Source organism: Triticum aestivum, chromosome 3A (genome assembly GCF_018294505.1).
Source record: "Triticum aestivum cultivar Chinese Spring chromosome 3A, IWGSC CS RefSeq v2.1, whole genome shotgun sequence".
Classification (NCBI taxonomy): Eukaryota; Viridiplantae; Streptophyta; class Magnoliopsida; order Poales; family Poaceae; genus Triticum; species Triticum aestivum.
The window spans coordinates 711,366,591-711,383,421 of record NC_057800.1 but is presented as its reverse complement, the minus strand read 5'-3'; the positions used below and the strand labels follow the sequence as shown (position 1 = coordinate 711,383,421).

Below are 16,831 nucleotides of genomic sequence, written 5' to 3'. Positions count from 1 at the left end.
AATTAAATGTTGATGCTTCTGTCCGGAAGACAACAAACCGAGGTGCGGCAGGGCTACATTCCTTGGAGCATCTGATGTGGTATACGAGGGTGTACTTGATCTAGAAACTCTCGAAGCTTATGCGTGTAGGGAAGCTCATGCTCTGGCGGAAGATTTTGCTTTGCACAAGATCTCCATCGCCACCGACTGCCTGAGAGTCACAAACGAGTTGAGAGCTGCGCAACATTTAGGGAGTTATTTTCTGATTGCGAGAGAGATCAATTCTCATAAGTCTACTTTTCTGGCATGTGAAATATGCCACGAGCAGCGCGAGCAAAACTTTGAAGCTCATAATTTTTCAAGTATGGCTACTAACTTGGGAGTGGGACGTCATCTTTGGCTCTCTAACCCTCCTAGCAACCTTTGCACCCCTTTAAACTTTGATGAATAAATAAAATGCGTTGTTTTGACTAAAAAAACTGAACTCCACCTCCAGGAACCGATGCCTCCTCGTCAGACACTTGTTCTAGAAACGCGGTTGCGGTAGCAGCATCAGGGACCTTAACTTAGAGAGTTGTCTTAGATACATAATGAGTCAATTACAACACAGGTGCCTGAACTTGGCAAGAAAAATCAGTTTGGTGCTAAAACTTGTGGCATACATTGAACTGGTGGCAGAACTTGGTTTGGCCATGCATCTACGGTGCTAATCACGTTTTGTATACGCACACCATGCTGCCGAGGCGCGCCAACATGGCGTGGGACCAAATGTCAGTGACCAGGAGGCGGGGACGGGCGTGTGACCTGATTTTTTTTATGAAAAACACCCTCATATTTTTATTTTTCTCACAAAAAGCCCCTAAATCTTGTAACGGTGACAATTACCGCTAGTCCAGACACGCTAGCCAGCACAGCACGCACCACTTGCTGTACAAGTGGGATTTCTACCCCTAATGACCTATAGACAAGCACACATATAGGGCTTAACTGGGCTGCAGTCACCGCGGGCCATTTTCACATGTTAGTTCTTTTTGATATCATTTGTAAAACATATGTAAATTAAAAAGATTATACATACAAATAAATTAACTTGTTTAGAATAATATTCTTGTAGTTATAAAAAAATATTTAAAACAATTGTCATGTAATTTTAAAAATGTATTCTTATTTAACATAATGATCATGTAATTTGAAATATATCATTATTCAAAATAATGTTCATGTAATTCTAAAAATATTAATATTTAAAATTACCTCCACGTAATTCTAAAAAATGTTATTATGTAAAAGAAAGTCAATATTAGTCTATTAAATATTCAAGTATTATTTCAAAATGTTTTTATAGTTAAAATAACATTTAAAAATTATAATAATTTTTGTAAATTATTAAAATATTCATTTATTATTAATGTAAGCCGAAAAAGTTTCATGTATTTTTGGGCCGTATTCATGCATTCAGATAAATATTCATGTACTCACTTTACGAGAAATATTATTATGTAAACTACTGTTCATGTAATTTTAAAAGATATTCAAGCATTATTTTTAAAACAATTATATAATTTAAATAGTAAATACTGTATGAATTACAGTCGTATTTTTATGAATTAAAAACACTATCATGGTAAAAATGGGCCGCAGTCACTGCAGGCCATTTAAAGCGCATTTGGGTAATTAGTTTTTTCTAGACAAATACGGGTCACTAGATGTAGCTATCCCATTTTCTCAAAAAAAGAAAATAGATGTTCCAGGGGCTAGCAACTTCGGCTTGTTAGGATGAGCTCGCGTGTTCGAACCCCGTACTCTTTCCTGTTAGTTTCATTTTTGTACTGTTTCCTGACGGGTGGGCCTCATTGTTTTTTTAAGGAAAAAAACAAGGGGCTCTTTTGTGATGAAAAAATTTCAGGGTGGTTTTTGCAAAACCCAGGTCAGGCGCCCATCCCGGCCTTTCCAGTCACTGACAGTGGGTCCTACGTCACGTTGGCTCGCCTCATCAGCTTGTTGAGCGTATGCAAACGTGATTAGCACCGTAGATGCACGCCCAAGCCATGTTGTGTCACCGGTTCAATGTATGCCGCAAGTTTGAGCATCAAACTGACTTTTCTTGCCAAGTTTAAGCACCTGTGGTGTAATTGACTCATACATAATTATTGTAGACGTTTTCAAATAAAATCCATTGATGATAATGATTATCCTAGATAGCCTTCAAGCCGTCAAAAACACTGAGGGCCATAACATGCTCCCTTTAGCACACAGCAAGGGAAGCCACATGTGGCAAGGGTTTTTATAGTTTATAGTGAGACACGACACCAAATAGATTACACAGGATATGCGGGTAAAGGTTGCTAGTAATTACAATGCTTTCAACCACAACTTCCTCTTTTTTCTTGAAACGGAGGTAAGTCCCCGGAGCCTTACCAGAATAGAGGTCTACAAAAGCTCAGGCCGCAGCTACAGCTACTGCCAGCCATTTCAGAATTAGAAATCATTTAGTTTATTCTTACAAAAGTTTAGGTTGCCACTAGTGTTCAGCTTGTAGTCTTGAGCGTGTCATGGATGACCGTAGCCACTGCAAAAGATTCCAATCGGTTTAGATATATTGTACACATAAAAAAAATACAACTGCAGGGCAATTTAATCCGTCAGAGTTGCAGATTACAAATATATGGATCCCTACCTCTTGGTTTAGATGATATGACAGTGCCGGCAAGATTGTTCTTGGCGACATTCCTACGCAAAGGTAAATAAATATTGTAAGAGGAAGTCACTGGGAAGGAAAAGAAAGGAAGGAAGTGGATGCAATTCTGGTGTGTGAAACAAAACCGCACTACTCACAGTTCAGTCAAGTCCCCAACAAGAACAAGTGAGAGGATCTCCAGCGGCACCGTGCCGCTCAGCATGTTCTCCTGAAGCTCCAGCTTGACAAGCTTCGTCAGACGGCCCAACGACGCCGGTATACTCCCTGCCAGTTTGTTCCCATGCAACCTCCTGAAGATAGGCACCAACACATTGTTTTCAGCAGTTGGAGACAATTAGTATGCATTTCAGCATCTCGTCGACTGAAATTCATTGCAGAAAGACTCATACAAGAAACGCAGTGTCCCAACTGCCCCAAGCGAGGAAGGTATCACTCCGGTGAGATGGTTGTCGTAGAGATCAAGGCTGACCAGGCGTGTCAGGTTGCCCAGGGTCGTTGGTATTGGTCCACTCATATTGTTCCCGTATAGCTCCCTATGAACATGAGAAGGTCATTCTGTAGAAAATTCTGAGTGTAATTTGACAAGTCTGCACTCTGCAGCAAGTTGCACTAGTTTCTTACAGGTACTGCAGGTTCTTCAGTTGTCCCAGTTGAGGAATCAGGGTGCCTGAGATGCCTGCGTTCCCCAAATCCCTGTACAGTGAGGAAGAACACAAGTATGATTTAGTTAATTTATTATGTAGAGATTCAAGAAGAATGATGCAATTTTTGTCCAAATTAAAAGTTCTTTGATGTTGAATTTTTTTGTACAAACTGCATGCAGACAAGCAGAGTGGTAACTTTATCATGAAACTAATTGCAGATGTGTGAAAAGAGGAGTGGCATACACTCGGGTGACGGAGTTGTCGAGGTTGCAGGTGACATGGAACCAAGTGCAGGGGTTGACAAGCGTCGGATCCCAGCTTGTCAGAACGTTGTTGGGATCCTTCCACACCTGCCTTTGCGAGTAAAGGATGTCGCCTTCGGGTACCAACAAATTGTACGTGATTCAACACCAAATCTTTGAGCAACAAGTAAGTCACTTGAGACTTGAGAGTAGCAAAAGTAATTAGCATGTACTACCAGCACCTTCAGTGTTGCTGCTGGCCATGGTTGCAAGAGCAAGGAGGCCGACGAGGAGGAGCACTGCTCCGGTCTGAGCTGCCATTGCTGGAACCGTGAGGTGTAGTACGTGTGCTCTGTATGCTAGATCAGGAGGGCGTACGGGTCCTTATATGCAGTTCTACTGGGTTACAGATCAGATCGAATAATGGTGCTCTGGGTCGTCCCAAAGCTTTGAAATTTCCTGGTCCGGCCTAGGCTTTTCTCCTCTGTTGACCTTTATCTTGTGCTCTTGTGGCGAAAAGTGTTCAAGAAACTCGTGTATAATATTTGCTATTTTGACCAACGAAGGCTCACCTGAAATGCTAGAAGAATTGTATATACATCGGCCTGCAGAGTAGCTACACCATGGTCCATGGGACCCTCCGCTCGAGATAATTTATTTCACAATCGGTCTCCCGCTCTTCCACTCAGGTAAACTGACTCGACTCTTCAGCTAAAACCACATGTTGGACTGACCTTTCTGCAACTATTTGGTACTTCAGCTAAAATCAGGCCGGTCAAGATGTGCCAAATCGACAGCTTCCTGCTGGAAGGACGTGGGTTTTGGTTTGGACGTGGTGAAGAATTTTGTTCTTCACATCAGAAAAAATTGCACCATTTGGTACTTCGACAGTACGACTACATTTGGAAGTTTAGATCAGGGAAGGGATGCATGTTTCAAGAAAAAAAATAGACACGTTGCTTCAGCGCCCCATACTTGTTTAAGTGACACGTGACAGGCATATACCAGGTCAAATTTGAGAAAACTTCCTTTTACACTAGGGTGAGGGTGAAGGGTCTAGGGTAGAAGTTAAACTAGGAACTATATCTTCGTTACTGAACCAGTTTTTCTCTTGATTTTGAACACAGCCGTCTCACGCCAAATCAAGTGGAGAGCTTCGGATGTGAATATCCTTACAGTCATAGTTTGAAAGCATCATCTATATAATATTGACACCATGGCCGATAGAAACCTGTGCGCTCTCTCTACCAAAGGGGCCAGACCACCACTTTTCACCATACAATCCACAGATACAATTGCCTAAAACCAAAGGCACCATTTAAGGGCATGTTTGGTTCATGTCCTGGGTGTGATGCCTGGCAAAAGTTGATGCCTGATGGTAGCCTGGGAGAAGGAGGATTTTTTCCTGGCCAGGCTGTTGTGTGCATGTGATGTTTGGTTGCAAGCCTGGCCTGGGACAAGTACTTAAATATTAAATAATTAGATGGGACAGTTGAGTTGACAAAAAGTGCAGTATACAACTTGCTAATTGACCCCAAACGCATCTGCCTGGAGGCCAGGCGTCTGGTTCCGTCGGCCTGGTCCAGGCTAATCAAACTGCCTGTGATCTACCCAGGCTAATTAGGTGCATATCAGCTCCAGGCCAGGGACATGCCTGGGATTTTAGGCTACCAACCAAACAACGACCAAGCACAACCCAGGGAGGTCTCAGGCCAGGCAACTTTGCTCCTGGAACTCAACCAAACACGCTCTAAGTTTGTCCATAGCCCCCACTACCTCACCCCTATTGGCAACCATTTTGGTCACTACTATCAATACAAACCCTGACTTCTTTTTGTTTGACACAAAAATACAATCACTGAGTCGTAGAATCATATCAGCTCTCCGAGTTCACCCATTATCAAGTCCATCCCAAGCCTCGACAGTTCCAAACCAATAGGATCATTGGCCCCGATGTATGTGATTTGGTTCCGAGATCCTATCAAATGCCAAAACTGTTTTCTGTCGCTTCTCACCCACAAACACATATGCTGGAGCACGTGCCTATCAACATCGTCCTTTAGGACCCAAGCCTGCCTTTCACTCCTCTTCTTTGACCTAGGGCTCATGTTGTGATAATAATTGTGTGAGCTGACCCTTCAATCATGCCCTTGGTCCACAAAGGAAAGTTCTGGGCTGCCCCTCATGAACAGGAGATCGCTCGGTCATGTCCTGCCTTGCATACCTGTCTGAGGATTGCCTTGTTTCAACATATTTCTTATTGAGCTTGGTCGAGCTAGTCACCTCCTCATATCGTCCCCTGGAGTTCTCACCAATGTGAGAGTCCTCCGACTATTCCTGATCTCGCAGAACTTACGCCAAGGAGTGGGGGTCCCTCATCGAGGCTTTCATCTCCGGCCATTGTTAGCATCACTGGACCTCTAACTACCATAACTAAAACAACTAGAGGAAGTCGATGAGCGCCCGGTCTGATCCGTTGAACCTTTATTCCTTTCGGATGAATCACAGGGCCATTCTCCCTATTGGTATGTAGTATCAACCCGTGGATCACACTTCCCAATAAGATGAAAAATTTATCTAGATTCAAAGCAAAATTAAATGTAGCACCTTTTTGAATTGAAAGTCGTACTAGGTCTTCTAGTGAAGTACAAAGATAAAATCTTACCAGTGGTTCGTACAGAGAGAACTATGCATGAACTCCAAGTTTCTTTCCTCTAGCAGTTCGATATTTCTCACATTACTTTGACACTTTCTTCTAGCCAATTGCCTAGATATTCCCCCAAAATTGTTTATTCTTTTGTCTAGCGGGAGATCCTTCAGCATGGACATGCTTCAATGGTGTCAAAAACCATCTCATCGGTCGTGTTTTCCTGGCGTAGTCCTTGAACACAATAAAGAAAAATCTAAATGTCACGAATCGTTCTGCAGTGCATATCAAACAAAAACCCTTGCCCTAGTGATTGTTTGCCGGTCGCTAGTGCATCGCCTACTAGTTGTCTCCTATTGTGTCTTTCGTTCATGGTGGACCATTACATTTTTTTACTTATTCATAAATCATTTAGTTAACAATACAAATTATTCTGCAGTGCCCGCCAAATGGAAAACCCTAGCCTTACCGATTGCCTCTGATCACTAGGGGGCCACTTCCTAGTTGACTGCTAGTGTGTCTTTCGCTTGTGGTGGACCCTTTAATTCTAATTTTTTTATTTATGTATAAATCATTTAGTTAACAATCTTAATTGTGTATTTTCAGTGATACAACTTACAATCTTAATTATTCTTTTTCAATTGCATCTAACAATATTATCTGAGCAGTTTTAACATTCTCCCTCTTAGCCCCCCCCCCTCTTTTCACATGAGAGATAAACGTATATAGTAGCTCTGAGCCATTGATCTCATTAATTAGTGGGTTGATTAACTATTACCTTGTTACCTCACATGTAAAAAGAGGGGCTAAGAGGGAGCATGTTAAAATTTGCCATATTATCCACATGTAATAGAAATATCAAACTTGACTAATATAGATTTCAGATATCCTATCAAAACCAATGCGATTAAACTCTATTCATCGTTAAAATATTGAACGACATTTAATGAAATAATTCTTTTGAAATATACCAAGGCAAGAAAAAATGTAAATAAAATCACATTTTTCTATGGTATATTTTGTGCCATTATTTAGATATACATAGTGTGTTTTTCTCTATTTTTGTTCCCTCTCTCTCCTTTAGAACATCGAGATAATCATTTTCTTACATTGTACAAGTCTAACAAATATCCTAATAGAAATTTCTAGAGTAGGATTGTCTAAATAATAGAAAAATGAAAAGTGTGTGAGATGCCAACAAGTGGTTTGTCCTAGATTTAGCTCTCGCCCTTGATATTTGCATTGATTGTGTTTTTCAATTTTTTTCCGGTGGTTGATCTTTTTATTCTTGTCCTTTAGGGATATAACTAGTCAGCAAAATGTGTGCTCGGTTTGTGGACATGCCAGGTGTGAAATATTGATGGTCATCGTTACATGCGCGAGTCATGTCTTGATACCTAACTGTTGTAGACGTCTTCAAATAAAAGCCATCAATGTTGATTTTTTCTGATAAATGATGGTTTCGTTAACTTGAAATAAAGAATAAAGAGATAAAAACGATTAGCACGCTCTCAGTCTCTGCATAATTTAGGATGCACACATCCAACATCACCACACACATACACCAAGGGAAGCCACAATGGGGTTTTCGAGCCACATGTGGCCCAGGGTTGTATTTCATACCTTAGTGAGACTCGGGATTTGCGGTGATGTTTGCTGTTCTCGTTGTTGTAAGTTATATTATCTCTGTATCATAACATTTGTCAAGAAACGTCTTTTATTATACTCCCTCCGTTTTATAATGTAGTGCATATTGATTTTTTAAAAAGTCAAACTTTACAAACTTTAACTAAGTTTATAGGTAAAAACATATACATCTAGAATTCCAAATATATATCCTTAGATACATCACAAGACGTACTCTTCCTATTGTATATATTTTGTATTTTAGATATAAACAGTTTTGTTTATGAACTTTATCAAAATTTGTAAAGTTTGACTTTTTAGAAAATCTATCTACACTATATTATCGAATGGAGGGAGTATACAGAGGGAGTACTAATTTAATGAGCCACCGGAGAAAGCAACCCCAAAAGAAAGACCGAAAAGTGCCATGTGTGCCCGCCCTATTTCTCTCGGCAAATTTTAACATGGTCCCTCTTACCTCCTTTTTTTACATGTGAGGTAAGAAGGTAAGAGTCAATCAAGCCATTCATTGATGAGATCAACGGCTAAGATCTATTTTATACTCTTACCTCTCATGTGAAAAGAGGGGGTAAGAGGGACCATGTTAAAACTGCTCATTCCTCTCGTTTTACTTGATCCAGCTGAGAAGAGCTTGCACTGGCTACAGCCTTTCCCATTTTTTTAGTGATTCTTGTCCAGATCAAAGGCTTGGTTCCCGGCTGGATACCATGAGACACACTCACACGTTAGAGGAGTTATGCTAAACAAAGACAACCTTAACCATCACAATTGGTATAGATATAAGAAGTGTAATTTTTGTACTCATCCACTAGTGCAGAACCGGGCTTTAGTCCCGGTTCGTAAAGGCCTTTAGTGCCGGTTCCATAACCGGCACTAAAGGGTGGGCACTAAAGGGCCCCTTCCCCCTTTAGTACCGGTTCGGCACGAACCGGCGCTAAAGTGCCACCACATGGCACGAGCCAGGCCACGGGTGCGGTAGATCATTAGTACCATGCGGTAACACCAACCGGTACTAAATGTTTGTGGGTTTGGTTTTATTTTTTATTTTTCCTTTAAATTTGTGTTATCAATTTAATATAGGACTGTTTTACGTTATAATGAGTTGTTAAATTATTAGGTGAAAGTATCGCAGATTAGTTTTGACTGGATGCATATGTGGATTAGCTAGCTGAGTGATCAAGTATATGCCATATATCCATACATATTACTTGATCACCTAAGTGATCAAGTAATATGGATATGGCATATATATATACTTGATCACTTAGCTAGGATCCATCCAGTTCAAACTAATTTGCGGTTTCTTTCATAAATGATATATATAATAACTCATCATCATCATCATCATCATCACCATCATCACCATCATCACATATTAATATATAAACTCTTGCATCATATCATCACCAACAACAGTATATACTAGCTAGCTAAAAATCATCGTAGTCGCCATTACCACTATTTAATCATCATAGTCATTACCGCTATCTAATCACAACCAACACTAGCTTAAAGAAGAAACATTCACTTGTAACAGAAGCAAAGATATCATCGAGTTCAACATGGTCATGATATTATAAGCGTTCACAAGCAAATCACTCTTTGAGATTAATTAAGTTCAGGACGAGAATACAGACATGAGAGGATAAGTACTAAGAGCATGAACTAGCTAAATCACTCATGCTGCTCCCTCTCAGGTAAAATGGCATAGAACATGTATAGCTCTCCTGATTCATCATACTGGAGCATGCAGATGAATCTGTCTCCTAATCGTGGGATGCACTTCTCCTTGCTGCCCCCTAGTACTTCTCTGGGATCGTTAACAATTTTGCTCTAATCTTTCACTATTAAGCATTCATCGCTTTCAGAAATCCTGAATGCACTCATGTGCAATGTAGGATATCTTGGTCGTAAGCTAACCATTGACATGCGACCTTTTGTCTCGATCCACTGAGGCACAACTGTCATCGGGAGTCCCTGTTGAAGAACATCGTATAATAATTAATATACTTAGCAATGAAAGCTTAGCTTCAAAAATAATGTATGCAAAAGATACACTAAGGACAAATAGTAAAAATCTTACCATCTTTCCATTATAGATGTGACCGTAGTTCAATACGATCACTATTGGTTGCACGTTATTAAAAATGCTCGTTAATTAGCTTCAAGCCTTTCGGAATAGTGTAAACGGCACTGCACATAGCTTCGTGCAGTCTACCATATTTCTCAAGGCTTGAAGCTAAGCAACGTGAGCATTGAGCCTCTTCTTCATCGTCTCTGCACTCAGGGCTTATAAACCGCTCCTAGTGCCTCTCTCTTCGCGAGGTGGGATTAAAAACAACTTACTAAGAAACTGTAGTACTGGTTCATGCCATGAACCGGTACTAAAGGTGCTCGTGGGGCCCCAGCCTAACCTGACACAACCTCGTTAGTACCAGTTAGTGGCACGAACCGGTGTTAAAGGTTCGCCACGAACCGGTACTAAAGAGCTCCTCCCGCCTAGCAGTTGGAACCGGCACTAATGGACACATTAGTGACGGCTCAAATTCAAACCGAGACTAATGTATCTCATTTTGTAGTGCTTTTCAATTTTAGGGTCATTTAGCTCAAAATAAATCATTAAATGCATGAAAAATAGCAAATGAAGGCAGAAATGGTTGAAAGTTGATGGCGTCGCTTTGAATGGTGCATACTGAATGTACAAAAAGTCTGGAGTTGTAACAAGTTTAAAAAAATGAAATGCCTTTGTAACAGATGAGTTTAATTTCGTCAGAAACCCGAATACTTCGAAAGAGATTGTCCAGTTTGTAAATGAAGTGCATCCAGTTTTTGCCGTAACCCTGTCTACTTTTTTGCACATGCTATGTGGGTGAAATGATGATACCATGCCAAGTTTCAACTTTTTCAGAGTTCATTTGTAGTGCTTTTCAATTTCAAGGTCATTTAGCTCTCAAAACAAATCATTAAATGCATGAAAAATAGCAAATGAAGGCAGAAATGGTTGAAAGTTGATGGCGTCGCTTTGAATGGTGCATACTGAAACGCAAAAAATATAAGAGCATTTAGATCATGATCTTATATTTCTTTACAGTCTGTATTGTCAATATGATCTTATACACCAAAAATACTTTGATCATCAATGATCTTTTTGTGTACAATCTGAATTGTCAATATGAGTCCTCAACGATTTGTAAACCGATGAAGACTCATATTGCGGCTACAAATTCTACACATAGAATTCAATGAAGACCAAGTGCTTGTGATAGTTTGAGATGTAACATATTTAAGGTGGTAAAAGCCTTGTTAGGGGAGCGAGGTGGGACTAAAAATAGCTTGTCATAACCTCATTAGTACTGGTTCGTGGTACGAACCGGCACTAAATGGTGATGGTGGGGCCATAGCCTGACCGCAGGCTACCACAGCCTCTTTAGTACCGATTCGTGGCATGAACCAGTACTAAAGGTTCGGCATGAACCGATACTATTGATCGCCGCCACGAACCGGTACTATTGATCACATTAGTGCCGGTTCTGTTACAAACCAGCACTAATGTGCTTCACATTTGACCCCTTTTCTACTAGTGATCAAACAATCAAGCATCTTTTTTCCAATGCAAATTTACACATACATGATCAGTCATTCAAGTAGTGTCAAATTTGTATTCGTCGACGGGCGTTGCCAATATTTTTGGTCATTGGTTGGATGATATTGCAAATAGGTTTAGAACGTTAATAAGGGTGTGAACGTGTGCCTTATTATTTGTGCTTTGGTTATGTAGAAATGATTTGATTTTTGAGGGAAAAATTCCTCTTCTTTATAGGTTATTTTTCATTATACGCACTCGCTTCATACGTGGTCTACGCTACACCAAACGGAGTACCAATCACTGTTCAAGGTGATATGTATGTGGTTGGAGCGGGTGGCCAGGGAGGTTTTTACCCAACATGTGTGGCAACATAATCTCCGGATCAATCCAACACCTCATTCGACGTAGGCATAGTTTCAATCCTATATAACTGTACTATTGCTGATATGTCATCTTTTTATTGTCTATCGGCTCCTCTCTCATGCCGCTCCCACGGGCGCGACTCGGGAGAGGAAACCTAGCCAGTCGCCAGGAGACCACCCAACGTAGCTGCTCCCCTCGCGCCGCCGGGAAAAGCCCGTGCATCGTAGGCGACGGCGGGGCCGTTTGTTCCCTTCGCGCTGGATCGAGCGGCGCGGGCGTCTCGATCTGGCGGGGGCTGGAGCGAGGCGAGGCGCGGGAGCAGCGAGCTCGCGTGGTTCTTGCGCCATGGCGCGCTACAGGCGCGGGGGTGAGGTGAAGCGCGCGGATCTGGCGCTGGCGCGTGGCGGCGGCACGGGACTGCGTGGATCTGGCGTAGTCGCCGGTGCGCGAGGCGGATGGGAGTGCGGGGCTGCGCGGGCCTTGAGCGGGCGGGTGGCTCACTACTGCAGTGAGCGCCCTTGGCAGCGGTGTGGCGGATCCGGCGAGCTGGTGGCCCAGATTGCAGCGGACGGTGGCAGATCCAGCCTCGTTTTCGCAGCGACAACTTGGGGGTGCGGGATCCAGTGCTGGAGGCGCAGTCGCCGGTGCGCGAGGCGGATGGGAGTGCGGGGCTGCGCAGGCCTTGAGCGGGCGGGTGGCTCGCTGCTGCAATGAGCGCCCTTGGCGGTGGTGTGGCAGATCCGACGAACTGGTGGCCCAGATTGCAGCGGACGGTGGCGGACCCAACCTCGTTTTTGCAGCGACGACTTGGGGGCACGGGATCTAGCGCTGGAGGGAGTGAGGCGGCATGCGAGGGCTGCAGCGGGCGTGGCACAGGAGGATGCTGCGGGCGCAAGCGGGAAGCCAGGTGAGGGCGGGCCTGGATCTGCCAGGTCGTCCGTGGCTGACGGCTCGGGAAGGGTACTGCTGGCTGGTGGTGGTGCCCGGGTGCCGCTTGTTGGAGCAGGGAGGTTCCGGCTGCGGTTGGATGCAGGGTGCAGGACCCGTTCTGGTCTTCTGCGGGCCCGCCGTCGGGGAGGCTAGCTGGTGACCCTGCACAGCGGTGGCGTGCTCGATGTGTGGGGGTGCACGGTCCAATGGAGGTACGGGTCGACCTCGGCCTGCTGCGTGGGAGTGGCTGCTCCGGGTGAAAGCTTGGTCGGTGCTGGCCGGCCAGCGACGACGGCGCCTGTGGGCGACGATGACGCCTGTGGGCGTCGCTATCCTCCTTGGAGGCGTCATCGGAAATCTCACAGCCAGTTATCCCGGATCAAGTCCTTCGGGTGAAAACCCAGATCCTACTGCAGGGTCGGGCGGCGGCGGCGTCTTCAACGTCGTTCCCCTCTTTAGGGCGCCGTCTTGAAGACTTTGATCCCTTTGGTGCTTCCTACGACTGGACGTGCACTATGGCTTCTGTGGCAATGTTGACGGCGGTGAGCAATGTCGGAGACGTGGCCTTGGTCGTGGTAGTCGGCTTCTTCTCCGACGTGTTCGTGGGAGTGCCTCGACTGCTGTTGCTGTGAAGTCGAAGCCGCGGTGGGGGGCCGGCGGTATACGATGACACATGATAGGCGGTTCGTTTGGTGATCCTTCGTAATGCCAACCTCGCCTTGTTTTCCTTTCTAGTGCACCGTTAGAGTCGGAGCTGCGCTGCCTAGTATGAATTGTATGGAGTGTTGTGCTGCAGTTATTAGGGCTGTTGTTTTTCTTTTTCTTTGATCTTCGGATCTTCTGGTCTTAGGACCTTCACCACCTTGTTGTTTTCCGTTGCTTCCTGCTATAATCAATGAATGCCAGTGATGCTGGATCTTTCAAAAAAAATATCGTCTGTCAGTTTTTAGTGTTTGGCCGTAAGCTTCTTAGTTATGCAAAGGCCGTGTATTGCTCATCATGTTTTGTATCCGCTTAATGCTACATTTTAAGTTAATAAAAATATTTTTTATCGGAAAAAAATGAGACACACTCACACACATCTCAACTTGAAGGTGCACAAAAGGATTCATTATTTCGAAGTCGCTACTGATTACAATACATTCAACCACAACTTTCTCCTTTTGTCTTCTTTTTTGAAACGGAGGTAAGCCCCGGACTCTTAAATGAACAAAGGTCTGCAGAAGCTCAGGATGCAGCTAGAGGCCTACCGTTACTGCCAGCAGCCTTAGGAAAAATCATTCTGTTTATTCTTACGGTTCAGGTTGCCAGTAGTGCTCAGCCTGTAGTCTTGAGCGCGTCCTGGATGACCACAACCACTGCAAATGGTGCCAATCGGAAAATTCTCATGAGCACAAAGCACCAACCCTATACATGCATTGCATTGCATTGTACTCTATCCGTTTCTAAATATTTGTCTTTTTAGAGATTTCAGATGGACTACCACATACGGATTTATATAGACATATTTTAAAGTGTAGATTCACTCATTTTAGTCCGTATGTTGTCACTTATTGAAATCTCTAGAAAGACAAATATTTATGAACAGATGGAGTACATGCAAAAAATAATATAAAATAAAAACGATCCCTACTTCTTTGTTCAGATGATTGGACAGTGCCGGCAAGATTGTTGTTGGCAACATTTCTGCGTGAAGATAAAAAAGTTATGCCAGTGGAGGTCACTAGTGAAGGATGAAAGTAAATGTACTACTCACAGTTCAGCCAATTCCCCGACCAGGACAGGAGAGAGGACATCCAGCGGCACTGTGCCAGTCAGCATATTATCCTCAAGATTCAACTTGACAAGCTTCGTGAGATGGTTTGTTCCGATACAGCCTCCTGCGGACACCAACAGGTTGTTTTAAGTAGTTACCCCGCAAAAAAAAAGGAAAAAAAGAGGTTGTTTTAAGTAGTTGGAGACAAATAGGCATTTTAGCATCTCTTCAACTGAAAATTGCTGCAGCAAGACTCGTACAGAAAACGCAGCATCCTGATGTTGGCAAGCGAGGCCGGTATCGTGCCAGTGAGAAGGTTGTCGTAGAGATCAAGGGTGACCAGGCTTGTCAGGTTGCCGAGGGTTGTTGGTATGGATCCACTAATGTTGTTCGTAAACAGCTCCCTGTGAAGATGGGAAGATCATTCCGTAGGAAATTTTGGGTGTAATTTGACAAGTCTGCACTCTCTGCAGCAAGTCACAGTAGTACTTACAGGTACTGAAGGTTCTTCAGTCCTCCCAGCTCAGGGATCAGGGTGCCTGAGATGCCTGCATCCGCCAAATCCCTGCACAGTGAGGAAGAATACAAGCAGTATGATTCAATCAATCTGCAGAGATTCAGCAAGAGGAGTGCAGTTTTTGTCCCAAGTTAAAAGTTTCTGAATGTTGCAAACAACTGTGCATACTGCATAAAGGAGTGGTAACAACTTCCATCCATGCCATTGCCATGGACCGACCCTATTCTTTCAGAGCAAGGAAGAGAAAAGAAAAACATACACTCGGGTGACAGAGTTGTCGCTGTTGCAGGTGACATGGAGCCAAGTGCAGGGGTTGAAAAGGGTGGGGTCCCAGCTCTGCACTACATTGTTGGGGTCCTTCCACGCCCGCCTTTGCATGTAAAGGATGTCGCCTTCGGATACCAAAAAATCGTATGTAAATCAACAGCAAAAAACCCTTTGAGCAGCAATGAACTCACTCGAGAATCGCAAACTAATTAGCATGTACTTAGTACTAGTACCTTCAGTGTTGCTGCTGGCGATGGTTGCAAGAGCAAGGAGGCCGGCGAGGAGGAGTGCTGCGCCAGTGCGAGCTTCCATTGCTGGAAGGAAGCCTGAGGTGTATTGACAGGGTGCACTGAGATGCTAGAGGAGAGCATACGGGTTCTTATATGCGGTTCTAGAGCGTCGCCCAAGCTTTGAACTTTCCTGGTGACTGACCTTTGACTTGTGCTCTTGTGAAGGGCAATACGTGCAAGTAGTAACTCGTGTATAGCATTTGCAATTTTGACCAAGGAAAGCTCAGCCTGTGAAGACCAGAGCAGCTGAAATTCTGAATGATTGGCCTACAGAGTGTGCAGAGTGCAGAATACACCGTGGAAACTTCCGGTCGAGACAATTTTCTTTCAGAGTCGAAAACTCCCGCCCTTCCACTCAGGCAACTAATTTGATTCTTCAGTTACAATGCTCGTTGCACTCACCAAGTTGGTGGTGTAGTCTCCTGTCCCCTGCGACTATTTAGTGGCCACGAGGCAGCTGCATCGTACACCACCAGATTCATGCCGCCGAAGATGTACCAAATGAAGAACTTTGTGATGGAGGGATGTGGACTTTGGGACGTAGACACATATATAGTGATGCTATTTTGTGGCAAACAGCCACGGTTCATGTTCTCATATTATTCGTATTCTGCCAAATGCAAATGGACAGCTTTCTTCTGCTGGAAGGCCTTGGATTTTGGGACACAGTGAAGAAACTTTGTTGCAAACGGCTACGGCACATATTCTTCTTGAGCTCAAAAAATGACAACATTTCGGTACTTCTTCTGCTCACTACGGAATCTGGCAGTTTGCCGTCAGGGAAGTACAGACGGCAAAGAGTTTGCCATCAGTCAACTGACGGCAAATATAGTCGGCAAAGCCTAAATCGGCAAAGAGATACTATGCCGTCAGCTTTTCATCAGGGTGACGGCAAAGACTTTGCCGTCATGTTTTCTCCTGCGGTGGACGGCAAAGAGGGGTTTATGGATTTCTGTTAGCAGGTGGGCCCCTACATCGCTTTGTCGTCAACCTTGTAGTCTAACAGACGAAAAAAACATGACTGTGCTTCCTGTTCATCATTCGTACCCCAGTTCATGTCCATTCGGTGGCCGGAGTGCCTCCCTCGGATGGAGTTCGTGCCGGTGAGCTGCGGCGTGGTAACAACGAACTATACACATTGATGTGCTGCAACTCGGGGCGGCGGGCATGTGCAGGCGAAGCGACGAGGAGGTACAGTGGGTGATGGGGCGGCCTGGCGTCGGGCAACAGTGGTGGTTGACGCGAGCTGCGCGGGCGACCTGGTG

The 16,831-nt window shown here is 44.0% G+C and overlaps 1 protein-coding gene and 1 pseudogene across 1 annotated transcript; both read right to left on the bottom strand.

The window, feature by feature from the left end:
- Positions 1-2,252: 2,252 nt before the first annotated feature.
- On the bottom strand, positions 2,253-3,915 carry LOC123059339 (LRR receptor kinase BAK1). The gene is made up of 7 exons (XM_044481922.1): positions 3,806-3,915; positions 3,565-3,697; positions 3,299-3,370; positions 3,067-3,210; positions 2,815-2,967; positions 2,657-2,709; positions 2,253-2,548 (listed from the first exon to the last, which is right to left on the bottom strand). The coding sequence occupies exons 1-7, from the start codon at positions 3,882-3,884 to the stop codon at positions 2,508-2,510; spliced, it is 675 nt and encodes a 224-aa protein (XP_044337857.1). The 5' UTR covers positions 3,885-3,915; the 3' UTR covers positions 2,253-2,507.
- Positions 3,916-13,934: 10,019 nt separating this feature from the next.
- LOC123059338 (leucine-rich repeat protein 1-like) lies at positions 13,935-15,612 on the bottom strand (annotated as a pseudogene).
- Between the last annotated feature and the right edge of the window lie 1,219 nt (positions 15,613-16,831).